Source organism: Diospyros lotus, chromosome 6 (genome assembly GCF_014633365.1).
Source record: "Diospyros lotus cultivar Yz01 chromosome 6, ASM1463336v1, whole genome shotgun sequence".
Lineage (NCBI taxonomy): Eukaryota > Viridiplantae > Streptophyta > Magnoliopsida > Ericales > Ebenaceae > Diospyros > Diospyros lotus.
In genome coordinates, this window is record NC_068343.1 from 10,700,389 (window position 1) to 10,718,344 (window position 17,956).

A 17,956-nucleotide genomic window follows, 5' to 3' on the forward strand; every position below is an offset into this window, starting at 1 on the left:
ATATTTATTATAAATTATTTTTACTGTTAAATAATTTTAGTAATTAATAAAATATTACAAAATAAGATATATTTGGCATTCGTTAATAAAAATATTATAATATATGCATTTAACAGTTGGCTCGATAGATGACTAACGTTGGAGTTGAGCGGTGGATGAATTTTGCAACCGCAATCCGTGCGTATGGCTGGCCTTTTTGCCGCCAGGCGTCGCTAAATTTTTGGCAGGGCCAGAAAGTGGGGGTGGACTGGCTCTTACAACAAGGAACTGTTTGGTGACCGAATCATCATGCCATTTTGAATGCTTAGATTTTGCCAACACACTTTTTCTGATTGAGTGTTTTCTTTTTCGCAGTTTAAAATGGAGTAAATAGGGGGCTTCCCATGCGTGGAATCTATTAAAAGAGCCCTGCCAAACAGTCCTTCCTCGTGGCCCCACATCCAGTCGATCGCCTAATGCCCCATCTATTACTGACACCACGGGCTTCCCCATTGTTTCTTCTTTCCTTTCCTAAATTAACCGCAAATCATGTTACATGTATATTATTTTTATATATCTTAGACTACACAAGAGAAATTATGACTAAAATATCCTACATCTCTTTATACACCTCTATGCGTCTTGTGAGGGATATTTTTATCATTAATACACCTTTATATAGCCCAAAATATACACAAAGATTTACCAATAACATTATTCATTAACAACACCACCCCCAACATTAAACAACCAACACTGCTAGATTTTGCCCTCTAGTTTGGGATACGACACTTCTCTTCGCATTTTGTTACTTTTACCTTTTTCTTAAAAGGTTATTGTAATGAATTACATTATACACTCATACCATAGTTCTACGAATTAGATTAAATAGTAGGCCAAATTCAATATATAATAATAAATTATTTTACTATTAGTCTCTCGTAACCCTAACATACCAAATATCACAATCTTGGGTATATTTTAACAAATGCATACTATCACAATATCATATATGTATTTATCTATTTAAAAGAAATAATAAGTTGCTTGGGCATATTGTGGGTATGGAAAAAAATGTTTTTCTTTAAGACAAAAACACTTTTGTCTATTTTTGTATAGTTGGGCCGGAATTTACTTTTTTTTTTAATAACAACAAAAATAGTTTTTGACTATATAAAAGAAACAAAAATTTAGAGTTTTTGTTGTATAATAAAAAAAAGTACGATAACGGGCAAAATTAATCTTAATAAATATTTATGTTTACAATTGTTGTTTCTATTCATGTACGTAAACTTTCATTTAAAATTTTTTATTTTTTTATAAATACATAACATAGGTTACCCTTTTATCATAAATATACACAAATATATAATTAAAATATATATTTTAAATATATATATGCATATGTAATGTGTATGTATAGCTACTATATTTATTATCCATTATCATTATAAAATTTATAATTGAGGTTTTTTCTATCTCTATTGTTAAGGTTTTACTTTCTATCAATGAGAAAAAATAAATCTTTAGTCATAGGATTTTATAAAGGCAACCATCATGACATGTGTTGTAATATTTAAAAATATTATATATTTAAAAAATAATTTTAAATAAATAAAAATTATAATGAAATCGGGCTTAGTGTTAATTTTGATAAATTGCCTAGAAGGAATCTAGATTCTAGATGAGTCAAACATGAATTCATGATAAAATTGGGCTTAAGTGAAATTAGTTAAAAATTATAAAATAGGCCAATTTTACTAAATCAAACAGTCCACCTTTAGTTTATAATTGAATAAAACCAAATCAAATTGGGTAAATCCGAATACCGGGCATTGCATATGGGATTGCCATGAATTCATTGGACCCAAGTGTGACAAAAATTCACAAAATGATTAAAAGCTATTCGAGCTCATTATTGATTGGAATAAACGATGAATTAAATAAATGATCAATTTCAAATCTAAATAAAATTCAAACAAAGCTGAATTAAAATAAATCAAAAGATAAGTGTTGAAATGACATAAATGAGAACATAAGGATATAGTCGTATTTCACAATCGACTCTCAAATTAAAAATAATAAAACTTAGAATATTACAAAAAATAATTGACTGACATATAATGAATAGTTTGAGTAAGCTACTATAAGCCAAGGTTTCAAACAAATTGTTACAAATCAAATCGAATCATTTTATGATGCTTATAGATGGCATAAAAGAAAATATTTCAATACTTTTAACACAAAAGTTCATCAACAAACCAACTACACAATTCAATAATCTATCAAATCAGATATGAAATATCTTGGATTCCATGATAAATCAATTAGAAACATTGTTGTTAAAATCCCGATTTTACGCGTACGATTTTACGATTCGAAAATTCCTAAACGATTCAAATCCCATGTAAAATCTAATTTGGAATAAAATCATATAAAATCTCGTTTTTACATATACGATTTTACGTTTCAAATATCCCTAAACGATTTTACTATTCAAAGAACTTCATTGATTTAAGTTGCAATTTAGAGGATGCTTCCAACGTCTCAATGTCACATAACATCTGGCATTGGAACTTATGCAATAAATTGTTATATTTTGCCTCTAAATTGGAACTTGATTTAACATTGATTGCATAAGTTCTAATGTCACATAGCATCTAACATTAATTGCATAAGTTCCAATTTACTTGATTTAAATTATAATTTTTACTTGATTTAACATTGATTACATAAGTAAATCAAGACAAACAAGTAATTAATTAATGGACCACCAAACCCCAAATCGGGATTTTACTTGATTTAATCAATCTTAAATCAAGAAAAAAATGCAACATAAATCTAATAGAAGACGTTGAAAGAATCCTCTAAAGAATTTTAAGCTATATTTTACCTCTAAATTGTCTATATCAACCTGCTAGTTTTTGAGCTATATTTTGGAAGTATCATATTTTGAACTATAATAAGGAATAATTAGGTTATTAAAATATATTAATTCATTTTTTATAAAATTATGTTATTATAAACATATATTTACAAAAATTGAAGGGTATTTTTAATTATCTCTAAAATCTTACGATTTTACGATCCGATTTTATGGACACTTTTTTTATCCCACTTAAAATCTCGATTTTAACAACCTTGGTTAGAAATATAAAATGAAGAAGAAATCCTGAAAAATCCAAATAAATCAAGCAAAAAATGGCAAATATTAGGCAATGGCAAAGTGATATTGCATGTAAAGGTTACAAAAATTAACTATAAAAGCTGATAGATTGCTTCAAAATTATAAAATTGCTTGAAAGCATGTCGATACCATCACAAGTGGTATTGTATAGTAGAAATTTACATTATCTTTCATGCATGCATTTTATATAAATATTTTTAGGGGTTCTTTGCTCAAAGATTTATCTTATAATTTGAGTTTATCTCTTAAAATATTCAAAATTCCTATGCGAGACAAGTGATTATAAGGGAAAATAAATCCTTGAAGGCTTAATTTGAAAGTTTCATTTATATTTTGTGGCATGTCATGCTATATATGCTATATGTGTTTTATGTGATGTATTAAAAGTATGTATAGATTTTATTTTGATAATATCATAATATATCAAACGTACTAAACCCATTGTATGGGTTACTCTTTATATTAAATACGTGTTATTTTAGTATGGAGAAAATAAATGACATTTACCTTCATATTTTGGATTATAATAAATAAATTTTTATTCTTAATGTTTATAAAGATTTATAGTTATTTTGGAAACAAGAGAGGCCAAAAAAGAATGAATTAAAATGGGAAAAAACAAAAAAAAAATGAGAGCTTAACTTTATGGACCTAGCTTATGGGAAGTTGAGGTTTCCAAACTTGGAAAGCAAATTTCAAAACTTGCAAATACTGACTTCAATGTTCGTTGTTCCGTAACATAATGAAACAATATTGGTGTCGTCTTAAAGCCCTTAGGATGTAAGTTAAAACCTTGCAAATCAAGGCGAAATGAGATGCACGATTCTCAAGGAACAAGGGTCAAAAGTAAGATGGTTTCAAAACTTATGTATGAAATTTCAAAACCTCTTGCTCGAAAATTGTTGGATGTGTTTTTGAACTTGGGCACGTAGATATTGGTTATGACTCACAAGTATGTTTTCGTTTGAATCACATCTAAAATTATTATTTTAGAACAAATGAAAAATTTAAACTCTATAATACAAATTACAAAACAAATTATATTCAATTCATTAAAATGAGAGTGTATTCAAAAACTCTACCTTGATAAATTAAACCAAGAAAAATAGTTTAGATATAAATGCGAGACTATTATAGGTAAATCTTTCATAAGTGTCGCTAAAGGGAATAGTATTTAGTAAATTTGTAGAAATTAAATAATGAAAATTGAAGGTCAAGTAAACCAAGGTTTTGAAAGTAAAATATTATTTGTAAAGGTTGGCGAAAGGCTTTTAGGGAAAAATATAGCAATTACCTCCCATCACCCATGATATAATGGTTTCTTATGTGATAATAATATCAATTTTTTTTTCACGTATCATTATTGATCAATAGCTGTCGTTAGCTTGTCAATTATATATATCATTTACTTTATATGATTAATAGAATACGAGTAACTATCAAGAGCCAATATTGTTGTTCAATAAAATAATCTAGTGGGGGGGGGGGGATTGAATGAGTTTTATAAGAAATTAAAGGTTTTTCTACCAAACTTTTTTTTAATTTATGGGTTTGATTTTAAATGTGTTTTGCTTATAAGCAAAAATATGCAATAATAACAATCAAACATAAGGGCACAAGTTTCAAGCCTATGTATTACCTCTTTAAACCCAAGCTTGTAGGTTTTGTTATTAAACAATATCAATAACCCTAGTTTTGTCAAGCACTTAAAATTTTAATATAACTCCTAACTGTTGTAAGTTAAATAGGACTAACATGACTAATTTACAATTCATTTCAAAACATAAAATAACGAAATTGAGTGATAATTAAGAAGTTTCAACTGACTCAACATATCAATAACTTTAGATTATTATTTATGTTGTTGTATGTCTACAATAATAAATTTATATATAAAAGACCGCCTTTAAGATGATAGAAAGTTGGTTTATTCAGATAATAGATGACTCACCCGAGAAAGGGCGGCAACAATGGATGACTCACTCGATGGAATGTGACAATAATTGATAACTCTTCCAAGTAATGGCTGACTCATTCGAGAGAGAGTTACAGCAATTGATGACCCATCCAGGTGATGGATGACTTATTTGAAAATAGTATCGATTAGGGGTGTGGGTGTGGATCTTGTGCAGACCATCCGATGCCTAAATTAGTTTCTCGAAAGCATGTGATAGATTAATATAACAATAAATTGTGAGTATCAAAAATTATATACCGAATGGGGGGAGGACTCTTCATATTTATAGCGATAGAATAGGCAATCATGTGTCGAGTAACCTAATTTATTCAACAAGTAATTTAGAGGTGATTTTGATTAGATCTCGCGATAGTGATAATGCGTGGATCTGTGTACCCCGTGAGTCAACTATTGACGATTTTGTATCTATAAAATCATTGTTGTAATTGAGTAAGAACAATTTATTTGATTGCAAGAGCATGTTTAACCTTTTTAAAAATTCTTATCTATTACTTATAATGGGAGATTTTAAGAGGTTAATAAAATTTAAAATTGAAATATATTAATGTTTTTTGTCAACCTAAAAGAGTCTTATCTTTGTAGAGAAAAAGTCTTACAAGAATTCAAAACATTTGTTTTGCATAAATTAATTTTTGATTATAAAAAATTACTGATTATGCCATTGGGATAAAAGTTATGTTTTACCAGTGAATATCTATGAATAATTAATTAGACGATGCACACTTCAAGATGTTTATTTGTTAAGAATTTCACTCAAATTGGAAACCATCAAGTCTAAGTGAATTTATTCTGTCCTAATCACCACGTGACAACTATTTCTTAGTCCACAAATTTTCTCACATCATTCATATTGTTATTTCTTAAAAGAAGTTTTAATGAAATATTTAAGTGTTTGTATTTCAAAAATATTAGTCATTAAAATTTATATTTTTGTAACAAATTAAGCATTATATTTTAATTTATTTTATAACAACCATTAAAATTTTAATCTTGTAATAATTTAGTCACCTATTACAAATTTTGTCAAAAAATTATGATATGACAAATATATAAAAAAAGAAAAAGAAAAGCAAAAGATAAAAAATACAAAAGCCGCGATTGGTGCAGGCAGTAGTTGCTGTCTGCAGCTTTTAATCGGTTTTTTGACAAAATTTTTAAATAAAGACTAAAGTGTAACAACATCAGAAAATTTAACAATTATTACTATAAAACTAATTAAAAAATATTAAAATTATTTTGTTATAAAATATAAAATTGATGGAACAATCATGCTATTTATTGAATAAGAAGCCCTTTCGCATTTCATTTTATTTTCATATTTTTGTTAGATAATATATTTAATTTAAGCATTAATTTTGAAATATATTTTATATTTTCCCCACTATATGCTAATAATAACATGCTTGTTTCATGTATTGCGTTAGTATTAACATTCAGGGGCGGATTTAGGGGGGCAGGCACGGGCTGCAGCCCCCCCAAGATTCAGCCCTCCCCCAGATTTGCAAGGGAGGAGGGCTGAAATGGGTTATGGATCTGGGGCCAGTTTTCCCCCAGATTTACTTCTAGATCCGCCCCTGTTAACATTTAACTAATAATGAAAGATTTTACCAAAAAAACTAATGTGATGTGCAAAAACACGACAACACATAAGGTGTTAGAAATAAAAATAAGAATTTAAAAAATAAACACCATTTATAATGCATCACTTGCTTAAATTAAATTTGGGTAATGGTAGCGAGATTGTATTAGAATAAAATTTTATTCTATTTGTTAGATAAAAAATATTCATTTAATTAGAGAAAACAATGTTAGATATAATACATATATTAAAAAAAATTAAAATTAAGTGTAAGTAAACAAACTTCACTCGCCCCTTTTTAACATTTATAATAATAAAGCCAATAAAAATTTAAAACTCACTGAATTCCTTCCTGCATGTTAATTAATTAATTTTATTTCATATTATAGTATATATAGATGACATTTCGTGCCGCGGGAGGCAAGTTCACCGAATCGCCAGCCTATAAAACAAAGAAGGACGCAATGGGCAAAATTTTCCCGAAGGAAACGGAGCCGTAGAAAGTTGAAAGAAGCCGAGACCGAGACGCCAGGAAGAAGTAGAAAGAAAGAGGCAAAACGAGGGAGGGGCATATGTTGCAGGGCGGCCAAAGATCCAGACGTAGGTGCGAAGGCACGGCTATGGGTGCCATCGTCTTGGATCTCCGTCCCGGCCTCGGAATCGGACCTTTTACTCTCGGTATTTCTCCGAAACCACTGCCTTTATTTTTCACTAAGTGTTCTTCGTTCACAACAATCAGGTCTAAGGTTTTTTGTCTTTTGCTTCGTAAATTTCACCACTAATGGGTGCGATTAGCTGTTCGATTTTGATTTTACTGTTGTTGGCGTTGAATTCCAGTTGTTCGGTTACTGGCAATGTTAATGTTGATTCCAACTGTCTTTTAAAATTCGACCTGAAATTTGGTGTTATTTGTGCTTTTATTTAGTTTTGATAATCCATCGTGGAGGCACTCTTATCCGATTTCTGGAACTATACTTTTGCTTCGCGTATGCATTTAATATGGATAAACTACCTAACGGCCATTCTAATTAGAAATCGCTATCGACCTTCAGTTGTGATCTAACATCGCATTCTTCGTCCTTTAATCTCTCCCCCTCCCCCCTCGCTGTCTTGATAAAACATGCTGAGTTCTTTAATTTTGAATTTACTTCACAAATCCTGGTTCCAAGCACAGTGTTGTTATACGCCTAAGCTTATAATTAATGTTTCTGATGTTTCAGGAATGCCAATATGTGAAGCGTTTGCTCATATAGAGCAGCAACCCAACATCTACGATGTTGTCCATGTGAAGTACCTTGATGAGGTCTGCATCTAATTGGATATGAGCAAAGATGTTTCATGCCATTGCTTCTTTTTGCATTATTCGTGTCGTTATGATTTTGCCCATGTCAATAATTTTGTCTTTGTGGATATTCTTCTGTTTTTCCCTGCTTTTTAGTTCAATTGTCCAGGGAATCAAAAGAAATTGCAACAAGGATTGGATTTGACCATCACTTGATATCTTTTTATTTTGGGGTACCACTGTTTCATCCATTGTTGCTGCTTTATTAGGATAACCTTAAGTCCTAATAATCAATCTTCTTTCTTAAAAAGTGTTGGCTATCATTTTGTGTATGTACCTTTTCTTATCCTTAGTTACACTGCTAAATATTTACTTTCTTTTTATTTTTGTCACTGTTTGCTGCTTTTTTGCTGTTTCAGCTACTTTAATAGTACACAGAAATAACTTTTTTTCTGCTACCATTTTGGTCACCTTGTCTATTACAAACTACTTTAACACTTCTTAGGATATTGCCGTATGCAGATTGTAAAAGGCTTTTATGAATAGTGTCTTTATCGTTTATTTTATGCTACTTAGTGGGCTAGAACTTATTAAGAATGATCTTGAAAGTGAACACGACTGCAAATGAGGTCATGGCACCAATCATATCTTCCTAGCCTGGATAACTTATCTTCCCAATCCACTCTAAAGCACACTGCCAGATGATGAAGGCAACTCTCAAGAGGAGTTGAGAAAATAATTTTTTTCCGACATCCTGTGGATTTGAGTTCATGTTACTTCGACACAATATTTACTTCAATTTGGGTTATATAATAGGAAGAACACCCATTTGCAGAACACAGAGGCATGCTGGAATTACTTTCCAGGAAATATACTTTGGTGATTCTTTAGCATGGAGTCTGCACCCTGGCAGCTTTTTAGTGAAATGTGTAGATGGAATTTGAGGGGGGGCAACATCTCACTATCATAATTTTATTCTGCAGGAGCCTCTAAAACTGGACATTGTTATAAGCTTCCCTGATCACGGTTTCCATCTTCGTTTTGATCCTTTGTCACAGGTAATTTTTTTGTGTTCATGCCCTTCATAATGCAGTTCTTGTTCTGAGATCAGCTGGGAATGTAATCCAGTGCATATTTAGTTCCTATTTATGCCTTTGCACTGTGGACGCTGATGCCTAAAACTACTCATTCTTTAGTTGTTAAGCTATGATGCTTATATTTTACCTGTGATCGAATGGACCAGTTTAAAATATTGAAGAAAATTATACAGTTAGTTTAGCATCAAACACCTCTAGCTAATTCGTATCTGGCTAGAAGGAAATTTCTAAAAATCAATGCCTTATAACCATGGTTGTGTTTCCATATTGTACTTGTTGGTTTCACCATATCAACTAAGTGATGGAACACAACTATATCAATTATCTTCATTCACCACCATCTCATGAAACTTCTCCATGTGAAGATGGTGTTCAAACTTCATTTCATCATTACTCCGCCAGAGAATATTATCCACTGCCGGTCCCAAGCCCGGATAAAGGAGGAGGGTTGCGTTAGGTAGCCGACAGCCAGCGTAAAACCTAGTCGGATCCAAATATGAATTCTAGACAAACTATCTGTTGGGATGTAACTCACATAGAAGTCTAGAGTTCATGTAGCCAACCCCACATAGTGGGATAACGGCTAGATATGTTGTTGTTGTTGTTGTTGTATTGGGTTTAAAAGACCACATCTCCATTGAAATTCAAGTTAATATGAGATGCAGATTTCTAATCATTTAAAAGATGGCAAGCCTTATTGCCTTCGGTAAGTGTTAACTGATGAGTCCATGACATTAATTGAGGTGGATTGCTTTATGTGATCAGTTGTGGTGAGCTACGAGGCAATACTGATGGAACAATTTATGACTGTGTGTAACATAAGAAACTATTTGGAAAACCCATATCATTGATCAGCCTTTGACATTAGTTTGGTTGCTACAAAATATTATAGATCTGATATTTTTTATGATAATCTGAGTGAAATATTTTTCTGAGCTTCTTCACTTGCCCCTCAGAACAAATTGTTGTGTTAGAAGAGTAGCTTGTCAAAATTTCAGGTGTCCTTTGATCTTTATGATGGTCCGATCTGCATGGTATTCTTGACCTTGCAGTGTTCATGAATAGTGCAATTGATTTACCTTACTTCATATCATGTTTCAGAGGCTACGCCTTATTGAAATTTTTGATATCAAACGCCTTCAAATGCGCTATGCCACTTCTCTGATTGGGTGCGTCATCAATTTACTTGCAATTCTTTCTTTTCTTTTTTTCCTGTCAATCAATTATTAAGTCCTTTCTTTACTTCCAGGGGACCTTCCACTCTAGCTACTTTTGTGGCTGTGTATGCTCTTTTTGGACCAACATTTCCTGGAATTTATGACAAAGATAGATGTGTTTACACGCTATTCTATCCGGTACGCTTGCCAGATATGCATTCATTATTCATACTTTTTCCCACTCCTTCAACTTTTCTTTTCCTAGGTTGGGGCAATTGATTGTTGTATTTTTGCAGGGATTATCCTTTGCCTTCCCAATTCCGTCTCAGTATACAGATTGCTTGCATGATCGAGAAGGTATTGGATCTACAATAATACATTAAAGTATGTTTAACTATACAAGTTTAAGGAACTCTTACAACTATTATGCCCCCTCTAAAATGAAAAAAGCGGAGCTTCCATTGGAGTTTCCGGATGGTACTACACCTGTCACATGCCGTGTCTCTATATATGATAGCTCCACAGATAGTAAAGTTGGTGTTGGTTCTTTGATGGACAAGGCTTCTCCTCCTCCTCTGCCTGCTGGCAGCCTTTACATGGAAGAGGTGCATGTTAAGGTTGGTACTTTCTTTGCCAGCCTGTTCTATTTGAAGTTCTTAGTGTTTATTACCTGCTTAGTTCCTGTATCTGCATGCAGTGTCTAATGTGAGTTAATGAGAATTTTGACTCGCTAGTTTTATTTGTCCAGAGTAATTTTATTAGTTTGTTGATGCTTGAAAAATGGAGGATTCAAGCAGCTAATGAATATTCTTTTTAACAAATACTTAATATGGGGAAAATGAATGGGTTGTTCAGATTTTTAGCTTGGCCGGAAAAAGCCAAGTCTGTAATATTTTTTATTTATCCTATTTAGTCTCATCTTACAGCTTGGGGAAGAGTTGTGGTTTACCATTGGTGGGCAGCATATTCCCTTTGGTGCATCGCCACAGGTAAAATATGCCTAAATTATTCATTGCGTTTACTCTTGGATCACATTTTCTTTGCATATATATTTCCCCTTCTTGAAGTGGCATGTAGTTGTGCTTTTTTATTTTAGCTTCTTGTATGTGAGATTATATCCTTTTCTTCTCTCATGGTTATTGTTGTTCATATGGCATGAGATGGTGCAAATAATCCTATTGGATGATCTGTTAGAATTATATGAGCATTCACTTGTTATTGTAGCTGGAAGCAAACTAGGAACATTGCATACTGTTCAATTCCTCGTTACATATCTGTGTCCATGGGATATAACACCATCCAAATTAGAAATTTGAATAAAGAAAGCTTAGGTTCCGTTCAGTTTTGGAAAACATTTTTTAGTTTTCAACTCCAGTTTTATAACTAAAGATGTCCTAACATTTATGTTTCAAAAAGTCATAGCATTCACTCTCATGAAATTTAGAAAACATTATAAAAGATGTTTTCAAATTAATAGTATAAATTGTAAAATTGGAAAAACTAAGGACTTGTTTTCTTTGCTGTTTTTAGTTTTTCAAAATAGTGAAAACGTGTTTACTTTCATATTTTTAAAAACATATTTTCGAAAACAAGAAAAAGTTTTGTAAAGAAAACTCAAAATAACAAAAAGTCATTTTGGCTGCTTTCATCACAAACATGCTTAAAATTTTCAAATTGCGAAAAATACTATAGATAAAAAGAATGCATTTTCAGCAATCTCAAAACAGATACTTAAAACACAAAACTGAAAATGAATTCAAAACTCAAGACTGAAACATGGAGAGAACAATCCCTAAGTTTTCTATTTTGTAATGAGATATTCAATTATTCAATAGACAAATTGGAGTTAGAAAATAGAAAATGTTTTCTACAACTGAACAGGCCTGTATATTTTATAGTAAAGAACAAAATCTAATTTCTCACATGAATGCGAGATAAATCTCTTTTTTCAATTATTTTCTTTTTTCTCTTATAAATTCAACTACATCCTTAAATAATGATAACCAATTTTTGGATATTATACAACTAAAAATGTTCTTGTTCTACATTCCTTTAACCTAATTTTTGTATGCATAATCTAATATCCTAGATTAAGGTTTTGAGGAAGTTTGACTTCAAGGAACTCACAGCTGACTCTCATATTTCCAAGTTCATATAAAATAAGATAAGAATGTTTAATATTCCACGTAAAGGAATTTTAAAATTTTGGATACTCGAAGAACAATTCTAGAAGTTGTTGCAGAAGTCATGCTCTATTTTGGAATAACCTTTCTGTTGTCCTGGGGTCCTCATCTCTTCTTGCAATTTACCGCTGTTGTATGTAATTTTGAGCATTACAGGTCATTAATGCTCCCAGTCTGTTTGTCCTCACAGTTTGAATGGATAAAAGGCAACACCATCATGTAGGTTATTTGTATCCCTTTTACTGTGATGAAACTGGGGCTTTATTGGTGGTCTAGTATTCAGTCAACTTAATTCTGTGTCGTATCCCTTGGATACGACAGGGTTTCTCCCTTAATAAGGGAGTTTAGGCGGGAATTCAGAGAGTAGAGGGAGAGAAGAATGAAGAAGAATTGAGAGGGAAGAGAATCAGAGAATTAGAGGGAGAAATTGAATATGGATCAATTCAAATCATTCGATGCTTACAAGTGGAATTGGGCCGAGTTTATATACTCGGTCCCTAGCGGTTTGGCGCCAAACAGAATAGTCACCGTTACCACATTCAAATGTTTATATTTCTAGTAATTACACTTGCTTCCCTTACTTCATACTTATTACAATAGTTCTCCCCCTAGGTACACGACATCCTGCTCCTGTGGGCTATTATTCTCATTAATTTCTTTTTGTTTCTGTTGTTCATATCTGAGTATATCTGCTTCCTTAAGAAGTATTTTTCTTCCCTCCCTTTTTTTTTCCATCAAGGGTTGAAACCCCACCTTCCCCACCCCCCAAAAAAGAAAAGAACACCATCACCACCTCCACCACCTTCAACTTCTAATGTTGTTTATTGGCTTGTGATCGCTGAAATTTAAATTTTATCTGGAACTATATTATGTTTTATCTTGTTTTTGATGTAAATTTGCAGGATGTGTGGACTGAATTGGGTCGCCCTTGTGGAATTCATCAAAAGCAGGTCTCCTCAGTTACCTTCTTGCCCCTGTCCACACCTGCTCCCCCCTCACTGAGTTTTAAAACACTGGACACTGATTGCATATGTATGATTGGGATGCCTATGCAAAGTCATGGCATATGAGATATTTATTTGTGATAAGTACCTGCTGGAGTTTATCCCCTCACCTCCACCCCCCCCCCCCCCCCCCCCCCACACACACACACACACACAAAAAAAAAAAAAGAAAAAAAGAAAGAAAAAACTGAATTTTAGAACTCTGAACACTGATTGTGAATGTATGATTGAGCTGCTTATATGACTCCATGTCACATGCATATTTATTGATTTGGGATAAGTTGCTGATGGGGTTTATACTTCAGAATTTACAGTAATTTAGTAACTATTATGTAGATTGGGATGAGGATATTACACTTACAAGAAATGAGGTTATATGTTGTAAAGAGATGGAAGGACTCCCATTGAAGATAAAATGTATAAGACATAATTAAGATGGTTTTTAGTCATGTAAGAAGAAAATTGATAAATGCTCCTGCGAGCAGAGCAAATGGAATGGGAGAAGTTTTTTGCAAAAGAGGTAAAGGAAAACCAAACCAAAAAAAAAAAAAAATATAGTGGGAAACTCTTAGGCATGGTATGCATTATAATGGCCTTACAGAAGATATCCATAGATTAGAGATGTTTGGCGAGCTAGAGTCCATCTAGGCAACCTCACCTAGTGGGAGTGAGGCTTGATATGTTGCGGTTGTTGTTGTTGTCTATGTAGATTGAGAAAATTCTCAGTTGATGTAGGAGATTTGTCTATGTTATTTATTTATTTTTTCCCTATTGCATGTCATAGATCTTTGTTACTGAATCATTCACTAGTTGTTTAATACTTAGTTTGTTGCATTTGTGGTTAGTACATCAAAGAATATTATTTCACCTGATGTATGTTTTTTAATCTTTTGCCATGTTCTTGAACATTGTGGCTCACTTTCGGACTTATGGTTTGTTGTTTGGATAAACAGGCTGTGGTTTGAAAGATTGGTTTACATGTTGATGTAATCTAGATTTGTTGTCCTTATGCTCAGTTGATTAAGATTTGCCTCTTTTTTTGGTCTTAGCATGGAGTCAGTTGAAACAAGAATCTTTTATATGCCTCAGCTATATGCATTCGCTTGCTTACTTATTTAAGTCTGTGCTTATTATCTATATTTATTCCAATTGTGGTTTAGTAACAAGAAGTCAACTTCTACTATATATATATATATATATTCGTGTATTACTGTTCAGATTATGTGCTTGCATGAGCAGGCGTTTGACTAGCAGCATCACTGGCATTAGCTTGGGTATTTCTGCAACAACGATTTTTGTATTGATACTGATAATTCTTACTGGTCTTTTAGAATATGTAAGAAAATAGAACTCTTAACTTGTTCAAGTTGCTCTTTTAGTTGCTACCTTGTCACTTTTGGTTTGATATTCACTTAATAATTGGCATTTATGAACTTTGGGCTGATGAAGGATGCTGAATGTTAATATTGTTGACTTCTCATCTTTGCTAGATAATTTTTGTGTATTGAGCAATTTGTAGAGATAAAATGTGTTAGTTTTACAGGTAGATCAAATGGTGATTCATTCTGCCTCTGATCCTCGGCCACGGACAACACTTTGTGGTGATTATTTCTACAATTATTTTACTCGTGGATTGGACATCTTGTTTGATGGGCAGGTACTGTCTTTATTATGGTTATAGTTGGGTATTTAATTTGTGGATATTAATAAAAAAATTCTGAAGTGATGTGTTGTGTTGAATTTGCAGACTCATAAAATCAAGAAGTTTGTTTTGCATACCAACTACCCTGGACATGCAGATTTTAATTCATACATAAAGTGCAATTTTGTCATCTACGGATCTGATTGTAAGTTTGATCTGTTACCAAAGGACTTGGTAGTTGTGCTAACTTGGAAATTGATCCCTTCCCTTTCCAATTCTGTTGTAGCTGGCGGGTCTTTTCATCAAGAACTAAATACCTCTAAGCGGTGCATTACACCTAGCACGAAATGGGAACAAGTGAAGGTAAACATTTTATCTTGCCATTCTTGTTCGTAATAGTTTTCTATCTAGGGAACTTTAGTCTTGGAAAAATCAATAAGTTATGAAAGTGCAAGTTTAATGTATGATGACATGCATGCACACGATCATATGAACAGTAGAATGCTTCCAGTTGTATTTCTGACTATCTGTTGTTCATTTGGCTGGAAGAAGGAGATACATGATATCTTTTGTTTACTGATTCTTCTGTTTTTCCTTTATTTAATTTAACATCTATTGAAGTTAGAATTGACAATTTCAGTAGTCCTTCACTCGTGTTTTCAACAGTTAGCAAACCAACATGAGCCAATCAATTTGGATCCTGGATGACCTAACAACAGCGTTTGGTGATTAGGAGCAGATTTAAAATGTATTCTATATTCATGATTAATTTAATATAAAATGTTATGCGGTGGCCAGGTAGGAAGTAGAATTAGTTCGTGATCATACATATTCTTCTCAGTTATAAGACAAGCCACTTCAAATAGGTTGATTGGACATGGCCCACCAGGAATCACGTTACATTCTTTTTATCTGGTGGCATTGCTTCTTATTATTTTAAAATTGAAAATTCCTGGTTGGTGATTATGACAGTTGATATTGTACTGAAGTCCTAATTGTTTGTAATCGATCTGAATTAATTGCAAGCCTGACTGCCTTAAGCTCAAGCTACAAAGAAAAAAAGAAAGTGTCATTTTTCTGTAGTAAGTTGCAAGCTTTTTGTCCTCTTGCTTCAAGATGCACACCAATAAGACTGCTGCTACTTGTGTGTATTCATCATCTCTCGTTGGCTTGCTTCTTTCTGTTTAGTGTATTTGAGCTTTAATTTAATTATTGTTTGCAATCATCAAAATTATGCCACACTAGGAGATTCTTGGGGACTGCGGCCGAGCTGCAATACAGACACAAGGTTCTGCAAGCAATCCTTTTGGATCTACTTTTGTGTATGGATATCAGAATGTTGCTCTTGAGGTGAGGTGTAGATCAAATTTTCCAAAATTTTTCTATGATGAGGCAACATTTGCTAACTCCCGTATTGGCATTTTGATCACTTTGTCCTCATTTTTGTTCAATTTGACTGTCATTAGAATTTTTTCCATTTTAAGTAGTGGGATATCCAAGGATAATTTGCAACAATCCTGTTGATGTTGGCAGGTTATGAAGAATGGTTATATTGCAACTGTAACTCTCTTCCAATCATGAAGTAATATTTGTGGTATGTGAGGTTTTGCATCCCCCTTCTACACTAATGCTTCATTCTGTAGTATTCTTGTGTTGTGTTCAAAACTTAAAAAGCCCTTAAATTTTTGTGCACTATTAGTCGAATATATTTTAGGCTTTGGTTGTTTAATTGGTGAGGATGGAATTGACACTCTGGTATGACATTCACAAAACTTTAGTCACGTCACCTATTGGCATCTCCAAGTATACACACGTGTCATTGATTTTATGCAATGATGCCAACAATAATATCACAAACATTTAGGTCATTTTGTGGATCCACGATATGCCACCATTTAATTGGCCCCTACAAATATTTACATGTATAATGGTTGCAATTATATTAGTCTGCTTTCATTACCGTTACTGATTATCTACATGGTTGTGATTTGTAATTATCTACCTTGTACCTAAAGGCTTTCTTTCTGTTGTGGCTATTTGTACAGCCAGCAATTTAACCATGCTTTTCACGAAGAGTCATGCCAAATTAACTACCTTAAGTAGTGAGTAGTTAATTAATTACCATTTGTGTCTTTTTATTAATAGAGGCGGAGAGTGTTAGGCACTTCTCATTAATAGTTGCCGTCTGGTTTTGCAGGATAAGGCTGGGTTGTACAGACAAGGGTTTCAAAGCAGCCACTAGTGCACGTGGCCGACTTGTTTATAATTGTACAGTTAAATCATGTGTATAGTTGACTCAGTGTATCACAATTCACACAATGTAATTTGTGTAATCAAATACGGAAGAAGTTTCCTCAGTGCATTGCACCTTTTCATAAATCACGTATTCTTTTTCTGAAGTTCCTAGCTGCTTCCATCTGCAATTAATATCCTGTGCCCATGTGGTAATTTTCAATTTGTATTCGCACTGAAAATTGTTTTTTAAACTTTAAAATAGTTTTTGATGTCATTATGTTTATTCATTTTCTATTTTACGTTGACAATTGGACAACTTGTTGAAGGGCGTTGAAAACTAATCAATCATGAATGGTTCAAGGCAATCAACAAAGTGTACGAAGGAGATTTAGGTGTCAAGAAGCTCAACCTACCCTCTCCCTTCTCTTGCTGGGCATTTTTTTTTTCTTTTAAACAAGTGATGTTAGTTCAGTTCATATTATAAAGAATCATATTACATGCATAATATTTTTGTATATTTTGGGCTACACAAGGGGTATTATGACTAAAATATCTTGCGTCTCTCTATGCGCCTCATGAGAGATATTTTTGTCATTAATACACCTTTATGTAGCCTAAGGTATACACAAAGGT

At 32.6% G+C, this 17,956-nt stretch overlaps 1 protein-coding gene across 2 annotated transcripts; it reads left to right on the forward strand.

The window, feature by feature from the left end:
* Positions 1 to 7,178: 7,178 nt before the first annotated feature.
* On the forward strand, positions 7,179 to 17,487 carry LOC127804607 (PHAF1 protein At3g51130). 2 transcript variants are annotated; one of them, XR_008023693.1, is made up of 16 exons: positions 7,179 to 7,401; positions 7,944 to 8,026; positions 8,989 to 9,063; positions 10,204 to 10,271; positions 10,352 to 10,457; positions 10,556 to 10,616; positions 10,710 to 10,876; positions 11,186 to 11,248; positions 13,345 to 13,392; positions 14,990 to 15,103; positions 15,194 to 15,293; positions 15,375 to 15,451; positions 16,334 to 16,438; positions 16,622 to 16,682; positions 17,134 to 17,190; positions 17,286 to 17,487. XR_008023693.1 is itself a non-coding variant. In XM_052341482.1 (15 exons), the coding sequence occupies exons 1-14, from the start codon at positions 7,296 to 7,298 to the stop codon at positions 16,667 to 16,669; spliced, it is 1,221 nt and encodes a 406-aa protein (XP_052197442.1). In that variant the 5' UTR covers positions 7,179 to 7,295; the 3' UTR covers positions 16,670 to 16,682; positions 17,286 to 17,487. The 2 variants fall into 2 exon arrangements, 1 of the variants encoding a protein (XP_052197442.1); XM_052341482.1 differs by lacking the exon at positions 17,134 to 17,190.
* The last annotated feature ends 469 nt before the right edge of the window (positions 17,488 to 17,956 follow it).

Bases quoted from the DNA above. Each gene is read 5' to 3' on its own strand.
- LOC127804607 (XM_052341482.1), top strand. From the start codon at position 7,296: ATGTTGCAGGGCGGCCAAAGATCCAGACGTAGGTGCGAAGGCACGGCT. The intron at 7,402-7,943 runs GTATTTCTCCGA...CTGATGTTTCAG, and splicing joins AATCGGACCTTTTACTCTCG to GAATGCCAATATGTGAAGCG. The intron at 10,877-11,185 runs GTTGGTACTTTC...CTCATCTTACAG, and splicing joins TGGAAGAGGTGCATGTTAAG to CTTGGGGAAGAGTTGTGGTT.